General features: G+C 56.6%; 5 protein-coding genes across 5 annotated transcripts; 3 read left to right on the forward strand and 2 right to left on the reverse strand.

The window, feature by feature from the left end:
- Positions 1–8223: 8223 nt before the first annotated feature.
- EHS24_004734 (uncharacterized protein) lies at positions 8224–8817 on the forward strand (the record flags this gene model as incomplete). Its single annotated transcript, XM_028620291.1, has 1 exon — positions 8224–8817. One exon carries the CDS (start codon positions 8224–8226, stop codon positions 8815–8817), a length of 594 nt encoding a protein of 197 aa, XP_028479263.1.
- Positions 8818–11860: 3043 nt separating this feature from the next.
- ACL1 (citrate synthase) lies at positions 11861–15829 on the forward strand (the record flags this gene model as incomplete). Its single annotated transcript, XM_028620292.1, has 3 exons — positions 11861–11873; positions 12250–15618; positions 15765–15829. The coding sequence occupies 3 exons, from the start codon at positions 11861–11863 to the stop codon at positions 15827–15829; spliced, it is 3447 nt and encodes a 1148-aa protein (XP_028479264.1).
- Positions 15830–16611: 782 nt separating this feature from the next.
- SPO11_2 (endodeoxyribonuclease) lies at positions 16612–18498 on the reverse strand (the record flags this gene model as incomplete). Its single annotated transcript, XM_028620293.1, has 1 exon — positions 16612–18498. One exon carries the CDS (start codon positions 18496–18498, stop codon positions 16612–16614), a length of 1887 nt encoding a protein of 628 aa, XP_028479265.1.
- A 1980-nt stretch (positions 18499–20478) lies between these two features.
- EHS24_004737 (uncharacterized protein) lies at positions 20479–21854 on the forward strand (the record flags this gene model as incomplete). Its single annotated transcript, XM_028620294.1, has 4 exons — positions 20479–21009; positions 21060–21138; positions 21198–21358; positions 21639–21854. 4 exons carry the CDS (start codon positions 20479–20481, stop codon positions 21852–21854), a joined length of 987 nt encoding a protein of 328 aa, XP_028479266.1.
- A 206-nt stretch (positions 21855–22060) lies between these two features.
- On the reverse strand, positions 22061–23228 carry EHS24_004738 (uncharacterized protein; the record flags this gene model as incomplete). The annotated part of the gene is made up of 3 exons (XM_028620295.1): positions 22061–22066; positions 22114–22183; positions 22252–23228. 3 exons carry the CDS (start codon positions 23226–23228, stop codon positions 22061–22063), a joined length of 1053 nt encoding a protein of 350 aa, XP_028479267.1.
- Positions 23229–24165: the final 937 nt, after the last annotated feature.

Here is a 24165-nt window from a genome sequence, read left to right on the forward strand (position 1 = left end):
CCAGTTACTCGTGATTCCTAATCACATTACCTTTACTTCTTAGTTGTTTCAATTACCCTCAGCCCGTGGCCGAGTCGGCCGAGCCAAACAAATGCACATTGCGCAAATGCGAAACGCGGCATCAAATAATATTGTCACTTCTGATCCGCCATAGCCCGAGGCTGATGGTCATTAGCCGGCAAATTGTCTTTCAGAAGAGGGTGGGGATGCATGCACGTCTACAGAGCTGCTTATGAGGGTGGTCTGAGCGCCACAGAGAGATTCGAGGACAATAGAAGGAGTTGCAAGCGCGTAACCCTCGTTCTCTTCTCCAGTGAGCTCGGTGACACACTGTGGCGGCGAGAGAGATTACTCCTTCTCTCCTCCTTCTCTGCATTTCTGCGATTTGTAGTCCTACCCTGTATCAATGTGCTAGGAAAGTCGAGTCCTGTCCAAAAGATGAAACCTACAAAGATTACGTGATTTCAAACAAGACTCAATGTCCGTCAGCTCTTTATGAGGTGTCGGCAATGGGCAATGTGTTCAGTTTCAACACTGAAGGTTACTTACACTGCTGGTCGAGATCTTGGGGCCCACTGCGTTTGATTCTTAAACGCGTCATAGTGGCGGGATTTACCTGTTGTTTTGGAACCTGGGGTCGGTGAATTGTTGTCAGTATGACGCGGAGAACCGTCTCCGAATGGAGGGTGATGGTATTTCTGCTTCTTCCTCTGTTATCTGTTAGCCATGTGCGAAGAGATATATTGCCGGCAAGGACCAATGGTGTCCGGTTTTGTACTCAGCGGATGATTTTAAAGAAACCCCCCCGCAACCTGGCAACAGCCTTCTATGAAGGCCCTGCAACGCAGTTTATCGTCAGTTCCTGCTACCTGAGTTGCAGCATGGATGAGTGATGTTCAACACGTTGTTCATTCGGCTGGTTGAATTCATCGGGGGCCCATGCGCGTTCGATTCCACGAGCGTTTAACGGAGACGGGCTGGCTTACACGGCGAGAGCTGTATTGGGAAATTGGAAATTGGAACAATCGGTGACGAGGCCCGGTTGTTCCACACTCTTATTGCTTACTCGCTCGAGGCCACGTGAGGCGTCCCGTCCCCACGTCCCACGTCCCCACCCACGTCCCCACCGTCCGGCATGTACCATTAATACCTCCTTGGCCGGAATGGCCAAGGAGGTATTAATGGTACGAGTCATTAAATAACGTGACAGATCCGGGTTCCTATTCACAGATCTGGGTTTCCCTCCTCAGATTTTGCTAAATGTCCAGAACAGCTGCATGCATTCATGGTTTTTTGATCGAAAACCACCCCCAGATGCAGAATCTTCACATCTACCATGCATAGAGAACGAATAGCACTGAACACCATATGCATGGAGAGAGAAGCAAAAAGGTATTGAAGGGTATTCAGGGAAACTTCATTACTCTATTTGATTCCGTTGCTAATGTCGAAAACGCAATTAGCTTTTTGTTTCTAATCAATTATAGAGTATTACAAACTATTACTATTTCACTTCCAGCCTGTTACTCTGTGAATATTGCGTTCAGTGGTGTTCTGCCTCTATGCATGGTACAAGGAAGTATCCTGCATCTATCAGTGCTTTCCGATCAAAAAGTTATGCATGCATGAGGCTGTTCTAAGAGTTAAGGAGGTTGAACAGAAATCTGAGGAGGTATGACCTGAATATGTGAATAGGAACCCGGATCTGTTACTTTCAAAATGACATTGTTGCGACAAACCTCCGTTCGGAAGCGGAATTAAATGTTCTTGCCACCGTCCGGTTTCGAAGTCATTTAATAACGTGACAGAGAATGCTTTCCCTCTTGATGTTTCAATTACACCCCCTTAGGTTTTGTGTTTAACCTCCTCAACTCGGCATTGTTGCGACAAACTTCCGTTCGGCGGCGGAATTAAATGTTCCGTGTTCTTGGCCCGGGCACCCGCGGTCACTCACGTCACGAAACCCTCCTCTGCTTTGGTGCATGCCCAACCAAAATGCTGCTGGCTCTTCATAGTGTTGGAACCTAACACTGTGTGTCAGGATTTGGTTCTACAAAAGTGGTATCAACGTGTACTCGAACACCAACTGAGACAGTCGAAAGACGAGGATGGTCAGGAGACCCGTCAGTACTGCTGCGGACAGTACCGGCCAGAAAAGAGCGCATGACGTAGAGAGTGAAGGTGAAATAGATGCATGACAAGTGCTTGCGCTACAGAAGGTCTTTACATGTGGCGCTCGGGGAGTGCTGGCAAACATCGAGCAGAGGCAATTTAGTCATGTGTATCTTTCACCAACAGCCGCGGCGTTGACATTAAGATAAGGACCATTTGGACTGTTTCTATTGCCTCGTGTGTCTATTAGACTAGGCCTGTCCATATGCGTGCTATGCAGACTTGTTCTCGTTACTCTATCCTCGACCACTTCAACCTACTGTACTAAACATCCGCTTGCAGCGTTTGGACGGTGCTCCTCTTTACACGCTGTCATCGTTACATTGTTAACATTAGGAAAGGGACCATTTGACCGTTTCTATTGCTCTGGCTCGTTATTAGGTACTGCTCATTGTATTCATGCTATGCAGACTTGTTCTCGTTACTCTATCCTCTATCGACCTTTCCAACCTACTACGCATCCGCTTGCAGCGTCTGGAGAGTGCTACGAGTCTCCTCTTTACAGATTAAGAGTCAAACAATCTGTCGACGCGAGTTCACCATACCTACGGTCGAGCTCGCTATCTGCCCATATAACCAGCTCGCAAGAGCCTATCTCGGGCCAAACCCATCCCCCGTCGTCAAATCAAGTTCGCACGCACGCCCTCTGGGATACTGAGTCTACGGATACAAGTTAGAGCCTCATAGGACCACGACTTCGTCGTCGGCACCGCCAAACGAGCGCTCATCGATACTTCCCCGTACTCGCTGTGCACCTTTCATCGTCGACGTCCCGCTCCACAAGGCTTCCCACACGTTATTGCAAATACCTACGTAACCGCCAACCTTCCCGCTTTACGTCAGTCTCAGTCCAAGGCTCTGCAACAAGCTTTGTCTCGGTAAATCCACAAAAACAGACTAAAACACAAAAATCAAGTCATACTTGTCAAATCGTCATTGCTGCGTGCCTTAGTATTACGTAAACCTTCAAAACACCATTTCACGACTGATTTCAGTTCAACTCAATAACAATGGAAACCACCAAAGTCTTCGTTTCTGCAAAGCGCAACGATTGGGCCGATCTGGCAACAAGCGTTAGCAAGCTAAAGGGAGCCAACGACTACGACCGCTGGGATATCGCCCTATCCGACTACTTGAAGGGCAAGGGAGCCTACGGTCACCTACTCGGCAAACGTCGCGAGCCCTACCGCCGCGTCGATATCGTCGACGGCGTCGATCAATATGTTACGCCGGATCTCGAGCTTGGTGAAGCACCTCCTCGTGGCCCGTACCTTGACGTCGACACCCTCCGCGAGAAGCTAGGGCCTACGATAAGCAAGAGATACGACGATTTGGTCGCCAAGGGCGTCGTGACGCCCACACAAGCTATCGTCTCGACGGACGTTTCCCTCATCTCTCGTCTCTCGGCTCAGCTTTCTTCACCCAAAACACCTTCCAAGGGCTCGTCAGTCCTCCCTCCTATGTCTACGCTTCTCTCAAAGAGACCAGAAGCCGAGGATGACACAATCAAGCCCGCCGACAAGGATCTCTCGCTCTCTCAGATAGAGACGCAGATTGAGAAACAGGTCCTTAACAACAGAGAGCTCGCTACGTGGTCCGACTGGGCTAACAACGAGCGTCTTGCGCGTGTCGCCATCCTCAAGACCATCCCTGACGACCTAGCGCTCGATGTACGCGAGAAGTTCTCTGCACAGGATATCTACGAGCATCTCAAGACGCGCTTCCGCAAGGAGAATGTTTCTAGAATCTCTCAAATCAAGGCAAAGGTCCACAGCACGCGTCTGCAAGCTGGCGCGAGCTCTGCCGTCTGCAACACGTTCTTCAAGAGCTTTGTAACGAACTACGCAGCCATGGCAAGGCTTCAAAAGCCCTACGCAGACGAGGAAAAGGTGTCAACCATCATTGGCGCCCTACCTGTTACCTACAAGATCCTCATTGAGACGACCTGGCGCGCGCAGAGCGACAAGACTTGGGACAACTTTACCTCTGTGTTCTACGACTTCATCAATGATCTCAAAAATACCGAGCGTATCCCTGCCGTCGAGAGCAACGCGTCTCTCACGATCACCAAAGGCGGCAAGACTGGTCAGCCAAATGCAGCAAGGACCAAAAAGGGCAAGGACGGCAAAGTCGCTAAACACTGCGATAACCACCCTAACAGTACGTCGCACGACACATCTGAATGCGTCAGAGGCCCGCCGAAGAAGGGCGACAAGAGGAAGGACCAGAAACAGGTCGACAAGTCGACGCCGACGCCCGCACCTACGAGCAGCGCATCGATCGTCGAGATCGAGGACGCCTATTACGATGGCTCTAGCAGTAGCATGGCCGTCAAGCACGTCTCATTCTCGCCCTCCGCACGCGTGTGCGCGTATCACCCTCATAGTGCGCCGCACGCCGTTTCTGAGTGTGTTAGAAGATTGCAGACGAGCAGTTGCGACGTCGTCACTACTAAGCGCCGACCTGTCAATCGCGACGCTAGCAACAACAACATGACCGTCGAGTGTCTCTCATCCTCGTCTTCCTCTTCCTTCAAGTTCCTCGTCGACACCGGCTGCACAGAGCACATCGTCGGCGATCAGTCAATCCTCTTTGGCGTCAAGCCAGTTCCAGTTCCCTTGCACGTACGCCTCGGTGGCTCGCGTTTCCACCTTATCCTCTCTACTGTTGGCTCTATGCGCATCGCGCAAGCTGACAACACCACTGTTATCCACGACGTTTACTATTCTGCGGACACGACCGATTTGACGATTTCAACCAAGGCTCTACGCCGTCACGGTTGGACCGTCGATCTTCACAATTTCCGCATCTACAAGGGCAAGGTCGTCTTCAAGACGGACGACAGCTACGAGGGCGGCCGGCCAGCGGTCGATTTGCAGGTTACCTCGTCGTCCTACGCCGCCATGACCACCAGACGCCCACCATCTACATCTGCGCGCGTTAAACCTTCAAACGCGCCCACAACGCAGTCGATTCCCACGCTCGACGCTACGCAGACGAGCGCGCAAACGCCGCAAACGCCGGTCATGGCGCCACGCTCAACTCTCTCTAACCGCTCGCAGACTGCCACAACGACTCAAATGACCTCTGCAGCACCCTCTAACGCTCTGCAAGTTAGAGAATGTTCCCCTTCCATCCTTTATCGTCTTCACCATCGTCTGGGCCATGTTGGACGCCCTGTCCTCATTCGGCTCATCAAAGACGGCGAAATTGACGGCGTCAGTCTCGACGACGTCAAGGATGACAACTTCAAATTGAACGATTGCAACCATTGCCTTGCGCACAAAGCTACCACGCGCACGGGCAAAGGACCTTCACCACGCGGCCGGGATGCACGCCACGAATTCGTCCACGCAGACATTAAAAGCTTCACGCAACCTAATTCAAAGGGTCAGCGTCATTGGCTCTCTATCGTGACGGATTTCACAGGGTGGCGGACCGGCATACCTCTAGTTGAGAAGAACGCAGCGACACCGCAGTTAATGCGCGAGATTGTCGCCCTTCAGAAGAACTGTGGCGTTTCGGTCGTCGTCATTAGGACCGATAATGGGACAGAGTTTGTCAACGCTACGCTTCGCGACTTCACTAGTCGACTAGGTATACGGCACCAACAATCTCCACCCTACTCGCAAGCCTACAATGGTGTCGCCGAGCGTTTCAACCGCACCCTCTCTGAGATGGTCCGCACCATGCTAGCCGCCGCCGGCCTAACGCACGACCTTTGGGACCACGCTATGCGCTACGCTGTGACAATCCTTAACATGACGTCCATACGTCCTGACGGCAAGTCACCATACGAGGTTTACTATGGCCGCAAGCCAAACCTGGCAAAGCTGCTGCCATTTGGTCAACACGTTTACGCGCACCGCCGTCAGAAGCAAACGCAGGTTGCCGCGCTCGAGCGTCCACGAGCCATTCCGGCTCGTATCCTCAACACCAACGCCGATACACCCGGCTGGGTGGTCCTCACTGACGAGGGTCAAATATACCACTTTGCCGACGTGTATGTGGCCAACAATGGCCAGCAAGGACGACGCATTCCCGATTACGATGACGAGGACGTCCCACCAACCTTGATTGACGAGGACGAAGATGCAGTCGACGACGTCGAGACCCAGGTCCCACCGGAGACCTTGGACGCCATTTCAGACGACCTCGACGAGGATGAAGAAGACGAAGCAGACGCGCACGCATCAAGCGCTACTTCAGTTAACCATCGCCCTCGTACCAAGGACGACCTCGACTTCGCTTATCTAGCGTCGTCAGCCGCGCAAGAGACCTTCACCGATCCCATTTCCCTCGCAGAAGCTCTAAACAGTCCGGAACGCGCCTCATGGATAGCAGCTATGCAAGCAGAGCTCGACAACCTCTCTAGCAAGGGCACGTGGACCGAGGTCAAGGTGCCGCAAGGTCGTCGACCTATCACTGCAAAATGGGTGTTCAAGCGCAAACGCGACACAAATGGTGTCGTCGTCAAGTACAAAGCACGACTCGTCGCTCGAGGCTTCGACCAGACACCAGGCGTCGACTTCGAGGAAACCTATGCGCCTGTCAGTCGTCTCGGCTCGCTACGCATACTTCTGGCTCATGCAGCCACCTTCAACCTTCAAATTCGGCAAATGGACGTCGAGGGCGCCTACCTCAACGGTCCACTGCAAGAAGAGCTCTACCTCGCACCACCACCAGGTTTGACGCTCGACGACAAGGCCTGTGACGGCCTACGTCTCAACAAAGCGCTCTACGGCCTAAAGCAGTCAGGCCGCGCATGGTGGCTCGAGTTGTCGCGCGCGCTAGACGAGCTCGGTTTCACCCGGTGTCCTAGCGAGTGGGGAGTCCATGTTCGACGTCGCAAACACGGCTCTATCGCCTACGTCCTCGCATATGTCGACGACATCCTCATCTTCACGCACGCCAAAGCCGAGGCTGACGACATTATTGACGCTCTACGCAAACACTGGGTTTTGACCGACCTAGGGGAGCCTACGCAAATGCTGTCGCTTGCAATCGCGCGCGATAGAGCAAATCGCACGGTTTCTATCAGTTCAAAGGCGTATATCGAGTCGTTAGTCGTCCGCTTCAAGCTCGACAAGGTCAAGACTGGTCGCTACGCGCCGCTGCCAACAGGGGAGGCACACCAACTGGTCCCCGCAGACGACAACACGCTCGTCGACGCTATTGACAAGTCGCTCTACGCTGTCATGGCCGGTTGCGTCGTCTGGCTATCAATCACGTGCAGGCCGGACCTATCCTATCCGGCAACCATCCTTACGCGCGTCCAGCACGCGCCCACACAAGAGGCGATGAACATGGCTCGACGAGTACTCAACTACGCTGCACAGACACACAGCTTCGCACTGGTTCTCGGCAACAAGTCCCCCACAGACCTCATACACGCATACGCGGACGCCGACTACGCAGGCTGCGTCGTGACGAGGCGGTCCACCTCTGGATATGTCGTTTACCTCTATGACTCGCCGATCTCGTGGGCATCTAGACGCCAAGGCTCTGTAGCAACGTCTACCACCGCCGCCGAGTACATCGCAACGTCAGAAACCGCTGCAGAGGTACAGTGGCTGCGTCAGTACCTCACAGAGCTGTACATGTTCAAGCAGAAAGAGCCAATCACCATCTTCGTCGACAATCTGTCAGCTATCGCAATCGCACGCAAACCTGTGAGCTTCCCTTTGAGCAAACACATCGACGTCAAGCACCACCATGTGCGTGAGCTTGTCGATAAAGGCGTAATCACGCTCAAGTACGTGGGAACCGCACAGCAAAAGGCAGACGGAATGACGAAAGCGCTCGGTGGTACACCGCACACGCTAGCGACGCGCGCACTGGGTCTCAAGGACGTCAAACACCTATAATAGACGTTCAACGACAGCGCAAGAGTGTTCCTCATCTTCTCAACAGCATACCTCGTGAACACTCGCATATCCACCTCGATCCAGCACATCCCGCGTCCACATCTTTGACTTCCTCAAATTTCGCCACTTTCACGCTCAATTCGCCACATTCATCCACACTTCATTGCATATCACGCTTCAAACAATGGTCATGCCCCAGCAAGTCAACGCACCAACCCCCGTGACTCAGACGGATGCCAACGGCACGTCGAGCGACTCCTCAGACAGCAACAACGGCCAACAGGCTCAAACGCAAAGCTCTAGCGAGCAGGACGACACGTCCTCCAGCGGCGAGATTGACTTCCACGACTGGGATTCCATTTCAGCCGGCTTCTACGACGTCGACACGATTGGCTACAATGACCAAATGCACCATCGCAACGGTTTCGTCCACGACATCCATGGTGACGTGCGCAACGCAGACGGCTCAATCCACCGCACTTGGGCGTCGCTCTCGACGGACCTGCGCACGATAGACCACCTCATTGACGGTAATGTTCGGCTCTTCCACGAGTCCATTCCGTTCCGCACGCACCAGCAACACCTTGAGGCCTACGAAAGGGCTCACCAACGCCGCATGGACGACCGTCTCATTGAATACCTTCGCGGCGCGTATCGTTGGCCCTCAGAGTTCGAGTACCCTCCTAACAGCGACCCCGACAACGTGGGCTTTGCCCCTATGCGCTTCACGGGGGTGTGGGAGACCTTGCTTGCTTCTCCTGAGCCGAGCACATCCTAGCTCTCGCTATCGAGCAAAGCTCTAGCGTATGGTGCGCTCGAGGGGAGTGTTAACATTAGGAAAGGGACCATTTGACCGTTTCTATTGCTCTGGCTCGTTATTAGGTACTGCTCATTGTATTCATGCTATGCAGACTTGTTCTCGTTACTCTATCCTCTATCGACCTTTCCAACCTACTACGCATCCGCTTGCAGCGTCTGGAGAGTGCTACGAGTCTCCTCTTTACATACATACTGTCAGTTCCTGCTACCTGAGTTGCAGCATGTTATGAGTGAGGTTCAACACTTTGTTCATGCGGCTGGTTGAAGTCATCGGGATTCGCCCGGCGTTCGATTCGTCGAATCGCTGGAGACGGGCTGGCTAAAACAGTGGTTGCTGTAATGGGAAATTGGGAATCTATGGGAAATTTGGAAATTCGAACAGTTGGTGGCCACCAGTTGTTCACACACTTTTGTTTTCACGCTCCGCCTTTTAGTTCGATACAGCGAACATGTAACAAGTAAGTACAGTACAGTACTGTGATGCATGAGACCCCTTTTCGGACAGTTAGCAAAGATTAAGACAGTTCAGAAGTAAGCGTTGAACGACAACCTGGTTACATTATAAGGGTGCCACTATTAATTCGTTGTTAAGGTTCTGCTTCCAATCCATCAGAAAGTAGCAGAATCCCTCTGAACCGACTCCAGGTCACTGAGCTTCACTGCTCTCCAAACAGGTGTGCTTACACACGCATGCTATGGCACGCTACGGTGCGTGCAACGAGTCTTTGCCACCTCACCTGCCTCGTCTGACTGCGACTGGGCGGCCCGAAACTCGGAGAGATCCGGGCCGTTCGCGGTTGGTCTTCTGTTCTGTGCGCGCGCAGCTCTGGGCGGCATGGGTGGGATGGATGTGCCATGCAACCCTACGCGATAAACACGATGGCGAGGCACCAGCCCGCCAGGCCCACCCCAAACCCCAGCGTGTTGTGTTTGCCCCAGAGGCGCGAGCGAGGCGCGTTGGACACGACACGGCGAGCAGACAAACCTGGGCAGCCTCCAGCCTCCACACTGTCACCTCGACCGTGGACGTGTCTGCGATGCAATGTCCCCTGCGTCTCGGTACTTGGTACACTTCGGCTGCTGTCTCGGTCTCTTTCGCGCTGGCCCTTGCTCACAATGCAAGCGGGTGGGTACACAGAAGTGGACGGATGGCTTCGGCCACCACCGTAAAGTCCTCTTTTGCCGACTGGTTTCTTGCCGAGATTGCAAGAATGCCCAACTGCGCTGGCCTCCACAATTCCACGAGCTGCCCGGTGTTCCTGTGCCATTGCCGCGGCCGCAAGACACGTGGGGATGGCGGGCAGCGTCCTTGTCGTTCTGGAATAGGGCCCAGAGGGCAGGTGGTTCACAGCCAGTGCGCGTCTTGTATTGGTCGAAGCTCACACACCGCCCGAAATCCGCCGCCCAACTGCGCTGGCCGTGTCGATGTCCAGCCGGCCGCTGTGCATAGGGGGCTATGAATACTGAGCTTGCCATCACCCATCCATCACACGACAACATGGGGACGCGGATGGCAGGGACTTCAACCCCGAGATTGCCCTGAGGTTTGCGCGTGGATTTTGCAGGTTGTACGTTGTGATGCGCGACGTCACGACGGAAATGAAAGGGATGGGGCCTGGCAGAGCTGAGCGGACGAGAAAGGCCGTTCCGGGGTCCGGACGTAAGATTAGGAGTCGCGTGAGCTTCCCCAATCAGTTGGCACATCATTCTGACCGTTTTGGTGCTAAACCGCGGTGCTTTGGCCTATTCTCGTACGGCCCGAGGACCGACCTGGATTTGTGTGGTTGCTGGCAACGTCTTGGCCGTGTGTTGTACTGGATCTGCCTTGAACTGGCTCGAAAGGCAGAGTCGACTCGTGACAAGCTGTCCGGTATTCAAGTCGCCGTCAGCGGAGATCCACTCGCTAGTGGGATACAGAGTGTAGGTGACAGGGTTGCCGTTCAAGATGCCTCAGAGCAGCCCAAGAGGCCCAGAGGAATCTGTTCCACGACTCCACCTTGACGTGTGATGGAGCCATTGCCGCCGGGGGGGAGGCGACAGTTGGCTGCAGCTGGTTTGGTGTCGGGCCACGTTATCGCTTGTATCCGGTCTGGAACTGGGACCCTGCTGCAGGATCTGCGCCACAGCGCGCGACAGCAGAGGATAGGCGAGCAGACAGCCTTTGCAGCCCGGAACCCCGCCAGAGGTATTTTGCAAATTATGGGTCAGGCAGCTGGCAGCGGGCATATGCCTGCAGGCAGCAGAGCACAGAGCGTCTGGTCAGCGTGGATGGAACGGGAGCGATTGAATTCAAAATGTAAATTGATTAGAAATAATTTAAATCGATACCTCCACCAGGTGTGCCGCCTTTTCTAATGGAGCAATAGCACACGGGGACCGCGGATGATACCGCGCGCGCACGGCCTGGCCCGCGCCTGGGAGGCGTGTGAAGCGAGGGCACCGGCTTGTTTTTTTGCCCCAACCGCGATCATGGGTCGTTCGAAAAAAAATAGTCCCGCCATCGAGACCTGGCTGTGCTTGCCGATGGGTGGGGGGGTGCGTCGTTGTGGGGGAGCAGCGTCAATGATTGGGGAGACCTGGCGAGCAGCGCGCGGGTGAGTCGTCCCACTGGGGGGAACAGACGAGGCGCTCCCAGCGTGTCGATGCGCGCGTGTGGGCGGGCGCGCCGCGCGTTGGCCCCGGCGGTTTATAAAGATCCACAGTCCCACCATTCCACCTCTTTCTTCTTAGCTCTTGTAGCTTTAGTGATCCAGGACCGTTTACGACCTCCCCCTCCCCTCCTCCTCTCTCTCCCTCCTCATTCCTCCTTCTCGCCTATCTACCTAATCGCTCGTCCCTCGGGATCTTGCCAAACGCACCCCCACCCCTACCCAATCTCGTGAGTGTTCCCCCGTCGGACAAACCTAGCGCTTCAGCCGGGCCGCTCCACCATCGCTATCTCTTGTTGTCACACAGCAGCAACTGACGCTGCACCAGCTACTACATTCTTTAGATTAATCGCCATGTCGACCAAAGGTGAGTCACATCTTGTCGCTGCAGTGGAGTCCTTTTTCGTCGTGTGGAAGGTCGTGGATCCCACCCGCCCCAAAGTGGGAGGCGCCCTGAACCACAGCTCCACGTCTTGCGCTTTGCGTCCCTACTTCTGCTCGCACTGGATCACGTCGTCTATCCGACAATGACCGACAGTGCGAGAGCGTAGCTATGGGACTACGGGGGCCTAGGCCGTGGATATCCAGGCTGCCATGCGCGTCATACTGGCGGGTGGGGTGTAGGTGGTCGTGGCAGTGGTGGCGGATTTGGTTCCGTCATCATTCCGCCGACATATTATCTCCTCATCCAACATCTTGCAACACCTCTCTACTCGTCTGCAACTCCTTTCTAACAACGATAGCGATCCGTGAGGCCGATGCCAAGCAATTGGTCAACTACTGGCTTACTCGCTCGCCCACTCCCATCGCCACCGTCACCGAGTCGACTGCGGCTCCCGTTCGCGTCGCCCAGATCCAGTTCGACGACGAGTCGAAGCAGCTCACCCCCACTATCAAGCCTGGCCACGGCCTCCCCGACTGGGTCTTCACTGAGAAGCTCGTCGGCAAGCCTGACCAGCTCATTAAGCGCCGTGGAAAGGCCGGCCTCCTCAGCATCAACAAGGGCTGGGAGGAGACTGGCGCCTGGATTGCCGAGCGTGCCGGCAAGCCCGTCAAGGTCGAGTCTACCACCGGTACCCTCAAGACCTTTATCATTGAGCCTTTCCTCCCCCACGCTGCCAACACCGAGTACTACGTCTGCATCAACTCGACTCGTGAGGGTGACTGGATCTACTTCACCCACGAGGGTGGTGTCGACGTCGGAGATGTCGACGCCAAGGCTCTCAAGCTCCTCCTCCCCGTGAACAAGGCTTTCCCCACCCGTGAGGTTGTCAAGGAGACCCTCCTCGGCGCTGTTCCCGAGAACAAGAAGGATGTTCTCTGCGACTTCATCGTCCGCCTCTACGGTGTCTACGTTGACCTCCACTTCGCCTACCTCGAGATCAACCCCCTCGTCTGCCTCGACCCCGTTGACGGCAAGCCCGCCGAGATCCACTACCTCGACATGGCCGCCAAGCTTGACCAGACCGCCGACTTCCTCTGTGGTCCCAAGTGGGCCATTGCCCGTGACACCACCACCGCCCCCGCCGCCGGTGTCAAGGCCGACCGTGGACCCCCCATGGTTTGGCCCGCTCCCTTCGGCCGTGACCTCACCAAGGAGGAGGCCTACATCCAGAAGCTCGACGCCTCGACCGGTGCCTCGCTCAAGCTTACCGTCCTCAACCAGCACGGTTCTGTCTGGACCATGGTTGCTGGTGGTGGTGCCTCGGTCGTCTACTCGGACGCCATCGCCGCCGCTGGCTACGCCCACGAGCTCGCCAACTACGGCGAGTACTCGGGTGCCCCCACTGAGGGCCAGACCTACGAGTACGCCAAGACCATCCTTGACCTCATGACTCGTGGTGAGCCCCTCAAGGACGGCAAGGTCCTTATCATCGGTGGTGGTGCCGCCAACTTCTCGGACGTCGCCGCTACTTTCAAGGGTATCATCCGTGGTCTCAAGGACTACCGCGAGGGCCTCATCCGCCACAACGTCCGCATCTGGGTCCGTCGTGCCGGCCCCAACTACCAGGAGGGTCTCAAGGCCATGCGCCTCTGTGGCGAGTCGCTCGGTGTCCCCATCAAGGTCTACGGCCCCGAGTCGCCCATCACCGCCATTGTCCCCATGGCCCTCGGCCTCAACAAGGCCCAGTCGGCTGCCATCTCGCGCACTGCTTCGTCGGTCGACATTGCCGCCGCTGTCGAGGCCTCGGCCTCGAAGCAGCCCCAGCACGGCTCGGAGAAGGCCCCCGTCGGCTCGTTCAAGCTTAACGGCGAGCGTGAGCAGGCCGGCGACCAGATCGTCCACTTTGAGGCTGCCAAGGGCCCCGCCCAGCGCCCCTGGTTCCGCCCCTTCGACGAGACCACTCGCTCGTTCGTCTTTGGTCTCCAGCCCCGTGCCATCCAGGGCATGCTCGACTTTGACTTCTCGTGTGGCCGCAAGACCCCCTCGGTCGCTGCCATGATCTACCCCTTCGGTGGTCACCACATCCAGAAGTTCTACTGGGGCACGAAGGAGACCCTCCTCCCCGTCTACACCACCGTCGCCGAGGCCATCAAGAAGCACCCCGACGTCGACTGCGTCGTCAACTTTGCCTCGTCGCGTTCGGTCTACTCGGCCACCCTTGAGATCCTCTCGTTCCCCCAGATCAAGTCGATCGGCATCATCGCCGAGGGTGTCCCCGAGCGCCACGCCCGTGAGATACTCCACCTCGCCGAGGAGAAGGGTGTCATGATCATTGGCCCCGCCACTGTCGGTGGTATCAAGCCCGGATGCTTCCGTATCGGTAACACCGGTGGTATGATGGACAACCTCATCTCGTGCAAGCTCTACCGCCCCGGTTCGGTCGGCTACGTCTCCAAGTCTGGTGGTATGTCCAACGAGCTCAACAACATCCTTGCTCAGCAGACCAACGGTGTCTACGAGGGTATTGCCATCGGTGGTGACCGTTACCCCGGTACCTCGTTCATCGACCACATCCTCCGCTACCAGGCCGACCCCGAGTGTAAGCTCATCCTCCTCCTCGGTGAGGTTGGTGGTACCGAGGAGTACCGCGTCATCGAGGCCGTCAAGAGCGGTGTCATCACCAAGCCCATCGTTGCCTGGGCCATTGGTACCTGCGCCAAGATGTTCACCTCGGAGGTTCAGTTCGGCCACGCCGGCTCGATGGCCAACTCGGACCTCGAGACTGCCGACGCCAAGAACCGCGCCATGCGCGCCGCTGGCTTCATCGTCCCCGAGACCTTTGAGGACCTCCCCGACGTTCTCAAGGTTGTCTACGACAAGCTCGTTGAGAACGGCACCATCGTCCCCAAGCCCGAGCAGGAGCCTCCTCAGATCCCCATGGACTACCAGTGGGCTTCCAAGCTTGGCCTCATTCGCAAGCCTGCCGCCTTCATCTCGACCATCTCGGACGAGCGTGGCCAGGAGCTCATGTACGCCGGCATGCGCATCTCGGACGTCTTCAAGGAGGACATTGGTATCGGTGGTGTCATCTCGCTCCTCTGGTTCAAGCGTCGCCTCCCCGCCTTCGCCTGCAAGTTCATCGAGATGGTCCTCCAGCTCACCGCCGACCACGGACCTGCTGTCTCGGGTGCCATGAACACCATCATCACTGCCCGTGCCGGCAAGGACCTCATCTCGTCACTCGTCGCCGGTCTCCTCACCATCGGTGACCGCTTCGGTGGTGCCCTTGACGGTGCCGCCGCCGAGTTCTCGCGCGGTGTCCAGTCGGGTCTCTCGCCCCGCGAGTTTGTCGACTCGATGCGCAAGGCCAACAAGCTCATCCCCGGTATCGGCCACAAGATCAAGTCCAAGACCAACCCCGACCTCCGTGTCGTCCTGGTCGTCGACTACGTTCGCAAGCACTTCCCCTCGCACCGCACCCTCGACTTTGCCCTTGCCGTCGAGGACGTCACCACCCAGAAGTCGAACACCCTTATCCTCAACGTCGACGGCGCCATCGCCGCCTCGTTCTGCGACCTCCTCTACGGCTGCGGCGCCTTCACCGAGGAGGAGGCCACCGAGTACCTCCGCAACGGTACCCTCAACGGTCTCTTCGTCCTTGGTCGTTCCATGGGCTTCATCGGTCACTACCTCGACCAGAAGAGCCTCAAGCAGCCCCTCTACCGTCGTGAGTATCCACCCCTTGTGGCACTGGCGTGGTGGGAAATGACCGGCCGCGGGATCAAAAAATGATCGGCGGTCGAGTCCCACTTCCACCTCGACCTTGTTCCTTCTCCTTCTCCATCTTCACGATTTTTTCGCTCACACTAAAAGACCCGGCCGACGATATTTTCATCAACCTCGCCCAGGGCGAGCGTGGCCTCGTTTCCTCGGTCTAGACGACTCCCCAGGCATCGTAGGAGCTCGAACGAGTCGTTTCCGCTCGAAAAAGGAGGGAAAACAGTCAAAGGAGAGGCGTATCCGCCTGGTCCCATGTATAGAGATAGACCCCGATGAAGTAACTGTGAATCATTCCAGCAGACTCCTGCGACGCAATGCATGGCGGAGAGCGTTGCATGGCAAGATGGTTGGAGGAAAGAACAAAACCACGATGGGTGAGGCGTGAGTGTTCAAAGTTAGCGGATCCGTTCGGTGCCACTCGGAAGTTAATCAATTCCCCAGTCATCTCAATCTGTTGGGCTTTCTCAGGTGACTCCTTCCATCTCAAACCTCTGTCCACTGGCTCTTCACTCGCGCGCGGAGCTGATCTGGAAACGATACCGTTTGTACACTAGCGGCGCGCTGCATTGCAACCGCCCCAAACACAGGACGACTTCATCACTGGATCACTGGCCATTGGTGTTGTCGTTGACAGCTTCTCGCCCCAAAGAACCAGATCCTCCGTGACGAGGCTGACCATACCCATCTAGCCAGATGAGACGAGACGTCGAGTGGTCCACGTTCCATGCCACATCTCATCTGGCTAAACAGATATTGTCAGCCTCGCCAGTCTGAGGAGTCTGACGAGGGACCTATAGAAATTATAATCTACAATAATGTACAGAACGTCACACTCTCGTACTCTCGAACGCTTAACACATGGGGATGTACAAAATGCTACACTTGAACCTGTTTTTGCCTTTTTTTTTTTCCTTTTTATACCGCAGCCATTAGCAATCTCTCATCGTTTTTTGCGCTTGCCCAACGAGTTGCCTCCTGTTGTGTGGTTCTGACTTGTGACAAGTGGCTCTGGGTACTTCTTACCCTTTTCGACCGACTTCTTCTCAGACTTGCACCAAGTCGCAGCCGTCTCGAGATCAACAAGCAAGAAAGGAGGGGACGACGGAACAATGTCAATGTCCACCATGGTCATACGAGCCTGTTGGTACACCAGGTCTGGTGGGCAGGGCTCGGGAAGCTGACGGGAGACGAGAGATTCGAATATTCCTACCCACTGCTGTTGTGTGAGCCCGTTCAAGTGCGCTTTGGTCTTCCAGGTCGACAGGTGCGTCAACACCTGGATTACGACCTTTGCTCCCTTGGAGACCTTGGTGCCCTTAAACTTGCTCTTCACCTCATTCAGCAGATTAGCTGCCTCCTTCACCTTTGCCTTCTTGAGCTTGCTCACCGCCCGTCGGGGCATGGCTTTCAGCTGTGTGGGTGTAACCCCAAGCCATCGCAGCTTCTTTCCGAGGCCGAGGCCACGGTAGTCCTGAAGGTGCGATGTCGCCGTCTTTGAATAGCCGTAGTAGAAATTCAGAAACTGACGGGCACCACCCACGTCGCAATCCCAGATGCCAAAAACCTTGATCTTAGGGAAAAGATCGACGAGATGGCGCAGAAACTGGAGAGTGCTCAGCGTCGGATAGCCCTGTGACTCCACAATGACGCCGGGTCCCAGCTGACGACGAAATCGATCGTACACTTGCTGAACCTTGCTAGTCCACGAGCAGAGCTTTTCAAGGACCAGGACGAAACCGACACCCTTGTTGCCGTTAGTGTCGATCCTGACCAGCTTTTCATCAGCAGGGACTGTTATCGAGTTGGACTCAGACAAATTGATGGGCTGGGTGTCACCGAGGCGGTAAAAACTGACAGCGTTAGAGAAGACCTGTGCTGTTGGAATCCGGCTGAGGCCTAGATCCTTTCGTCTGACGCCAATCGTGCACAACAACCGGTCAATGAGGTCGTACGCCGCTGACTCGTTCTTAAGAACGCCCGCGTGGCAATAACGGAGGTCATTGTAGTACCGGAATTGGACCGCACTCGCGGGGAACGACACTCGGCCGAAGCCTGGCGCTTCCAGAGACGACTCTGACCAGGACATCTGATGGTCTGACGACGGGGCTGCTGGAGGCGCGGACGGCATATCTGAAGGATCTGACCACGGTCCTGACTGAGAATCTGACGCGGGCCTGTCAACCTCCACCCTTTCGATTCCCTCAAGGCTCATTAGTATCGCCTGCAGCAAGCAGAGCAGCTCATGTAGGCTTTTGAGGTTTGCTATGACCCATTGCCTGTCTTTTCCCTTAGGCAGCGGGTACACGTACTGGGCGTGCTTGACGAGGTTGCCGCTGGTGAGGTTCCTCAGGGAAACAGTGATTTCGTTAGTAGGGTCATAGGTACCCTGCAGCTCCATAAACCGAGAGCAACCTCCCAGGATAGACCTGGCGAGCTCGATCAGCAGCTTCTGCGCGTGAGTGTACCTTCCATAGGCACAAAGAGGCACTTGGGTTCTGGAAGGGGGGACAGGTGGGGGGAGTGATGGCGTCAGTGGACGAAGCTCCTTCTGACGAGCGGAGATCGACGAGACTTTGTTCGGCGGGCGCATGGGAGCCAGCGCCCGCCTTCCAGGCGTAATTTCACGCAAGGGAGGGGTGGCAGGGGTGGAAGGGGGGAGGGCGGCCAGCACAGCTGAGCCGGAACGGGAGGAGGAAGGGACAGGAAGAGGGTATGGAACGCCGCGGAAAGGCGTCGCCGAGGAGAGGGATGTGCGCGGCACCACCCCACGGGAGGCAGGGGTGGGAGTGCGCGGAGTGCGATTGCGGAAGGTGGTGGGTGGCAACATCGTGTGGCTGGATGTTGCCAGGTCCGGTTTGGAAATATGGATGGGGATCGATGGGTCAGTGAGGGGAAGTGGAAATTGGAAAGAAAGCAAACACGACGCGTCGGCGTGTTTGGGTCATTCTTGCGAAAAAGGGGGGGTTCAGACAATGTCTCGTCGGCCACACCACACCGGCCATCGAAAGCTGCATCATCGTATGCAGAGCGAACGAGTACTGTACTGCTCATGCATGCCGTAGCATGCATGTGTACACAAAACATGGTAGAAGCTGTTCTTGAAGACTGTCCTCGAGATTGCCTCGTCGATCCCTGGCCCCTGGGCCCCTGCGTTGTTGCGAGGGGGCGTCCGCCATCACAAGGGGCACTTCCCATTGGGAGTGGTAAATACCCATCGCACATGACACTGTCTGCGCCTCTGTCTCGTCTGCACCTGGAGGCTGGAGGACCAATGATTGCACCCTAAGGGGTACTGTAGGCGGGGGATAGTGTTCTAACGGGTGGTGGCTTGTGGCCTAGTGGGCCGTAGGATGGGCCAGAGGTATTGTCGGACACGACCATCGCCAAGCGCCATTGGGCCCCCAACCAGTCGTGGCAACAATTTGAATCACACCTCCGTGCGGGGCATCCAGTCTAGCTGTTCATCAAAGGGACGGTACTTACATGATCATGACCTCTTCCTACGGGTCCGGATGATCTCCATTCCTAAGCAGCTTTCAGCACAGCAAGGAGGGGTGATGTATAAGACGATACAACGCTCCGCAACTCACCCGCTGAACACCCTAATTGAGATTGCATATGAGGTGTGCCTCCACCCCCCTCACTCTCTGCGAGACAGCGACAAGGAAAAAAAACAAAGGTAACCAAGCAAAAGAACGGTGGAGACATCGAAACAATCAAAACGCTCAAACTGCGGCCAGTCAGTTGGTTGGCATGCTTGCGGGTAGCTAGACCTTCACACACTACTCCTGAGGAATGTGCGGGTGAGACTGGGAAGATTTTGTGTGTCTTGGCGACTGCTAAATAGTTGGTAGTTGTTAGTGGCCAGCGTGCACTGTCATTCTCATCTCTGGCCTCGGCACTCCTGTGGAGCTGAGGAGGCGCGGCTGGGCACGGTTTCGGCTTTGTCCATTCCGCTGGCGAGCGGACGGAGGCGGAATGTTTAATGTGGCATGGGAGTGGCAGTTGGGCGAACTGCATTCCTCGCCACACGCTGCCTTTCAACATGTACAATACTGTACTATAGTGAACCGTGATATCCAACACAGATCGTGCCCATCACAAGTGACTGAATGCGGTCGACCCGCAAATCCCAAGGAACGCTGCGGTCCACCTGAACCCCAAACTGGCATCTGAGGTGAACTCTGTTTACGAAACCGCCAGAGTGCGACGCGCGTCAACGCCGACGCGTCGGGTTCAATATCTGCACGCGACTCTAAATTCCGCAAAACCGACACACCGAAATGCTGTCGCTGCTCACTCATCCATCTGCCACTGACCGATCACTGACGGCGTGCCACGAGGAAGAAGGAAGGGGTCGTGGACATTGCCGGTGGCCGGTGGCGTGCACACTGACGGCCCGTGCGTTCGGCAAATGGCTCGGAGGATCGCCCAGGAAGCACCGCGCCGACATTCTTCACACACACACACACACACACACACACACACAAAAAACAGACGCTTGCTGTCTTTTCCAGCTTCCCATGTTCTCTTGACCCCACGCTCCCACCTCTGATGGTATGATGGGGCTTGGCTGATGGCGCGGTGAGAAGCGATTGGGGAACGACAGCAGCGTCCAGCTTCCATCACACGGCCTCCAAGAGCCTATACTTAACGACTGCGCTGCACGCCATCCCACCCTCGTCCATCCCTAGCGCACGAAACTCGAACCCTGCTTTAACAATCTTGTTCTTGGCAACAGTTTCAATCTCTCGTCTCGACTGCCCTCCTCACAACTCTCGCCTCGTACTCTCCTCTCCCTCTTTCCATGACCGCTCCATCCCCGCGCGTCGCGCTGGTCCTGGCGCTCACGCTCCTCCTCGCCACCCCGGCCGTCGGGTCCGCGACGTCGGCCAAGCGCGGCCTGGCATGGGCCAACGGCAAGTGGGTGCCCATGGACGCATTTGACACGTCCAACACGTCCATCACGTCCTACTACACGTGGACGCCGACGCCCGTCTCGGGCGCGCCGTTCAAGTTCATCCCCATGCTGTGGGGCTGCGACGCCGACCACATTAGCGAGTTCCAGTCGGCGCTGGCCAACAACTTTTCCGGCGCCGACCTGACCGACGATAAAGTCATCCTGGGGTTCAACGAGCCCGACATTGACTCGCAGTCAAACTGCACGCCGGCGCTGGCGGCAAGCGTGTGGCAGGAGTACCTCGAGCCCCTCAAGAAGAAGGGGTACCGCCTCGGCTCGCCAGCTGTCACCGCCGGCCAGTGGGGTAAAGCGTGGCTGCTCGAGTTTTACGAAGAGTGCGGTGGCGGGTGTAACCCCGACTTTCAGGCCGTCCACTGGGTGAGTGCAGCTGAGAGAGCTTGTTCTGGACCTGAGCTGACACGGGGCAGTACGACATGACCGTGGACAACTTCAAGAGCGTCCTGGTGGGATACTACGATGCGTTCCAGCTGCCCATGTGGGTGACCGGTGAGTCCATAGCTTGTTGAGCTCCCCGACCCTACGGGCCGAGCTCACCCTTTTGCCAGAGTACGCCGTGCAGAACTTTTCCGACAACCAGCATGGCACGGACGGTAACGCGCAGGCGACGCAGGCCCAGATCAACAGCTTTATGACCACGACGCTTAGCTGGATGGACAACCAGTCCTGGATCGAGCGGTACTTTTGGTTTGGCGCAATGTACGAAATGGTGAGTGCTGTTCTGTGATCTGTGTGAGGAAGCCTGCCTGGTCGTGTTCCCAATTTCCTTGCTTCATGCTTCGGGAGGTTCGGTCCTGTCCGAAGCAAATACGTCATGTTGCCATGCGACATGGGGTCGGCGTCCCATTCATGCGGATATGGCTATCTGGATCGCAGCTTCGCAGCCAAGACAACGCCAGCAGGGTCCACCACCCCATCCTGCCAAGACCTTGGCCCCAACGACCTCGTGCTACGACCCACCACTCGGACTCTGCTGACACTGTCCGCAGCAGGGCGTCAACGACTACAACTGCCTCTTCAAGCTGGCTGACAACGTGAGCCGCACGGGAGCCCTGTCGGCCTTGGGCAAGATGTATCTCGACGATCCGACGGGCATCAGCTACGCCAGCGGTGCGGCGAGCAGGCTCCTCTTGCCGGTCGCTGCTGCCGACTTGTTGCCCATCACGGCGGCGATCGTGGTTGCATTGTTGTACAGCTCTCTCTAGTGTTCACAATAACGTGTAATGTAGACTCCTTCTCTCCCGCTCTCTCTCCCGTGTTTGTGTGTGTGTGTGTGGCTCATGTGGCCAGCTCGTGTTGCGATTTTCAGAAAAATGGTAAGGATGTTGACAACTTGGGGGTTAAGGGGGTCGATGACGTCGCCACCGTACCGCCGTGCTCGGTCTTTCAATCGTTCACTCGTTCCACTCGTTCACTTCTTGCGCTCGCCCGCGATCAGAACACGCGCCCAACGCCACGACACACGCGACACGGCCCATCGTCAAAGAGGAAGAGGGACATCTCCTGGCCACTGCCTCCGCACCGGTAACACAGCCTGCAGAATCCGTCAGTCTCGCCACTGCCATGTCTCCCCATGGGGGGCGAGTTCATGCGTCCACTCACTTGCCACCGATACGGGGATCGCCAGGCTGCAGAACCAGAGCATTGGGCGGCGGTGCGCGTCCGCCATAGTATGTCTGGTGGATCACGGGGCGGTTCTGCTGCTGCATCGGCTGGGGATGGCCGCCATAGTACTGCTGCTGGTACTGCTGCTGCTGCTGCTGCTGGGGCCGTGATGGGGCTGCCGCCTGCTGCTTTGGAAGGGGCCGCTGGAAGTTGTTGGCGGCTGTTGTCGTGCCGTTCTGGCCCGGCTTGATGGCCACAGAGTACGAGTGGGCAAGCGCACCGTTGAACGGCTTGCCGTATTTCCGCCAGTCGGACGTACACGGGTTCTTTGGGTCGTTGCGCTTGTAGCCCGTGTTGCCGCACTTGGAGCAGTAGTGGCCCTTGGGATACACGAGGAGGTTGCCGTCGCGCAGGAGCGGGTGGCCCGGGACGGGAGCCTCTGTCGGCGTCGCATCCTGGGCTGGCGACGGCGATTGACTGCCTCCCGCCGCCGCCGGTTGTTGCCGAGGAGGCGGCGGCGCCGTCGTGGGCGACGCATAGGCCGCGCCGGGGTAGCCTGTGGGGGACAGCGGCGACGCCGGGTGTCGAGGAGGCACGGGTGGCGGTGACCACAAGCCAGAACCTGCGGCGCCGGCGTTGGTGGGCGGCGGAGGGGCGCCAGCAAATGGGTTGGTCTGGTGGGCCGTTGGGCCATAACCCATGCCAACACCTGGGACGGCGAATCCGCCTGTTGGGGAGGGCTGTACTGGGCTCTGCAGTGGCACATTGTGCGAGGACATGCGGTCTGGCATCGGTGGTGGGCCCGAAAAGTCCATGCGCTGCGGGCCGGCCTGGACAGTGTAGTCATGGGAGACGGCCTCGTATGCGGGCGGAGCCTCGTCTGGGATCGTGGGGTCGAGAGACGAGTCTTGCCGTTGCGGTCTGACGGTGGGTGATGGGCGCGGGGGTGCGCCCGTTGGTGATGCGTAGGACATTTTTTGTTTTGCTTTGCTGGGATGGATGTGGAGTGGACAGAAGCAAAGGGAACAGATGGGATGCAAACGAAAGTCGATGGCGACGCCGCCAAGATGGCCAGCGTCATCGGTTGCGGCGGTGTGTGGGTTGTAATGTTGCTTTGAACTCGTTTGTAATGCGGTGCCCCAGGTCCTAAATATGGGCCCGTTTTGCCTCCGCTTGTGGTTTGCTGCTGCTTGTGTGTGCGGCTTCTGCATGGCTGTGCGCTTTCTCTCGTGTGCATGTGAACGGACTTGTGCGGAGGCAGAATGACAGAGATCAGAGATCAGAGAGAGCATGTGTGCCTGCGTGCATGCGGTGCAGTCTCTAGTCTGTGATGGTGGTGCAGCGACACTCTAACGGGGGTATACAATGGTGCTCAATGCACGCACATGGCCGTGTCCCTTAGACAACACGGTCACAAGGGCGCCATACGTGAGCCACCACCACGGCAGGGAAAAATGGTGTGGCAAGCAATGCACAGAAAATGGCATGCATGAATACATCACAGCTGGACACATGTGACCACACAGTTACTGTGGTTCACCGTGTACAGTCACACATTGCTCACACCCACCCATGCATCCCATCTGCTGCTGGCATATGCTGTGGACAATACCCCCTTTCCCCCCCCCCCCCGCCCCCCTGGGTTTTCCCTAATTCCCCGTCGTCGTTCGACCGTGTGGGGTGGTCTTTGTTGGCGTTTCATCCTCGCAACCCCCAGCAGAGGGAGGCTTTTTGGGTCCCATTTTGTGCTTTTGCCGTCTACCCTCGTACACACCTCGTCTCCCCTCCAGCAGCAGCAGTGTCGTCTAGGAGACACACACACACATACACGGGGGGTTCCAGCCAACAGCTCCTGCATATCTCCAGCTGTCTGGCTCTGTGTGCCTTTTGAAATTGTTGGCCGGCTGTGTG

This window comes from Apiotrichum porosum (genome assembly GCF_003942205.1).
Source record: "Apiotrichum porosum strain DSM 27194 chromosome Unknown scaffold_2, whole genome shotgun sequence".
In the NCBI taxonomy this organism is placed as follows: Eukaryota; Fungi; Basidiomycota; class Tremellomycetes; order Trichosporonales; family Trichosporonaceae; genus Apiotrichum; species Apiotrichum porosum.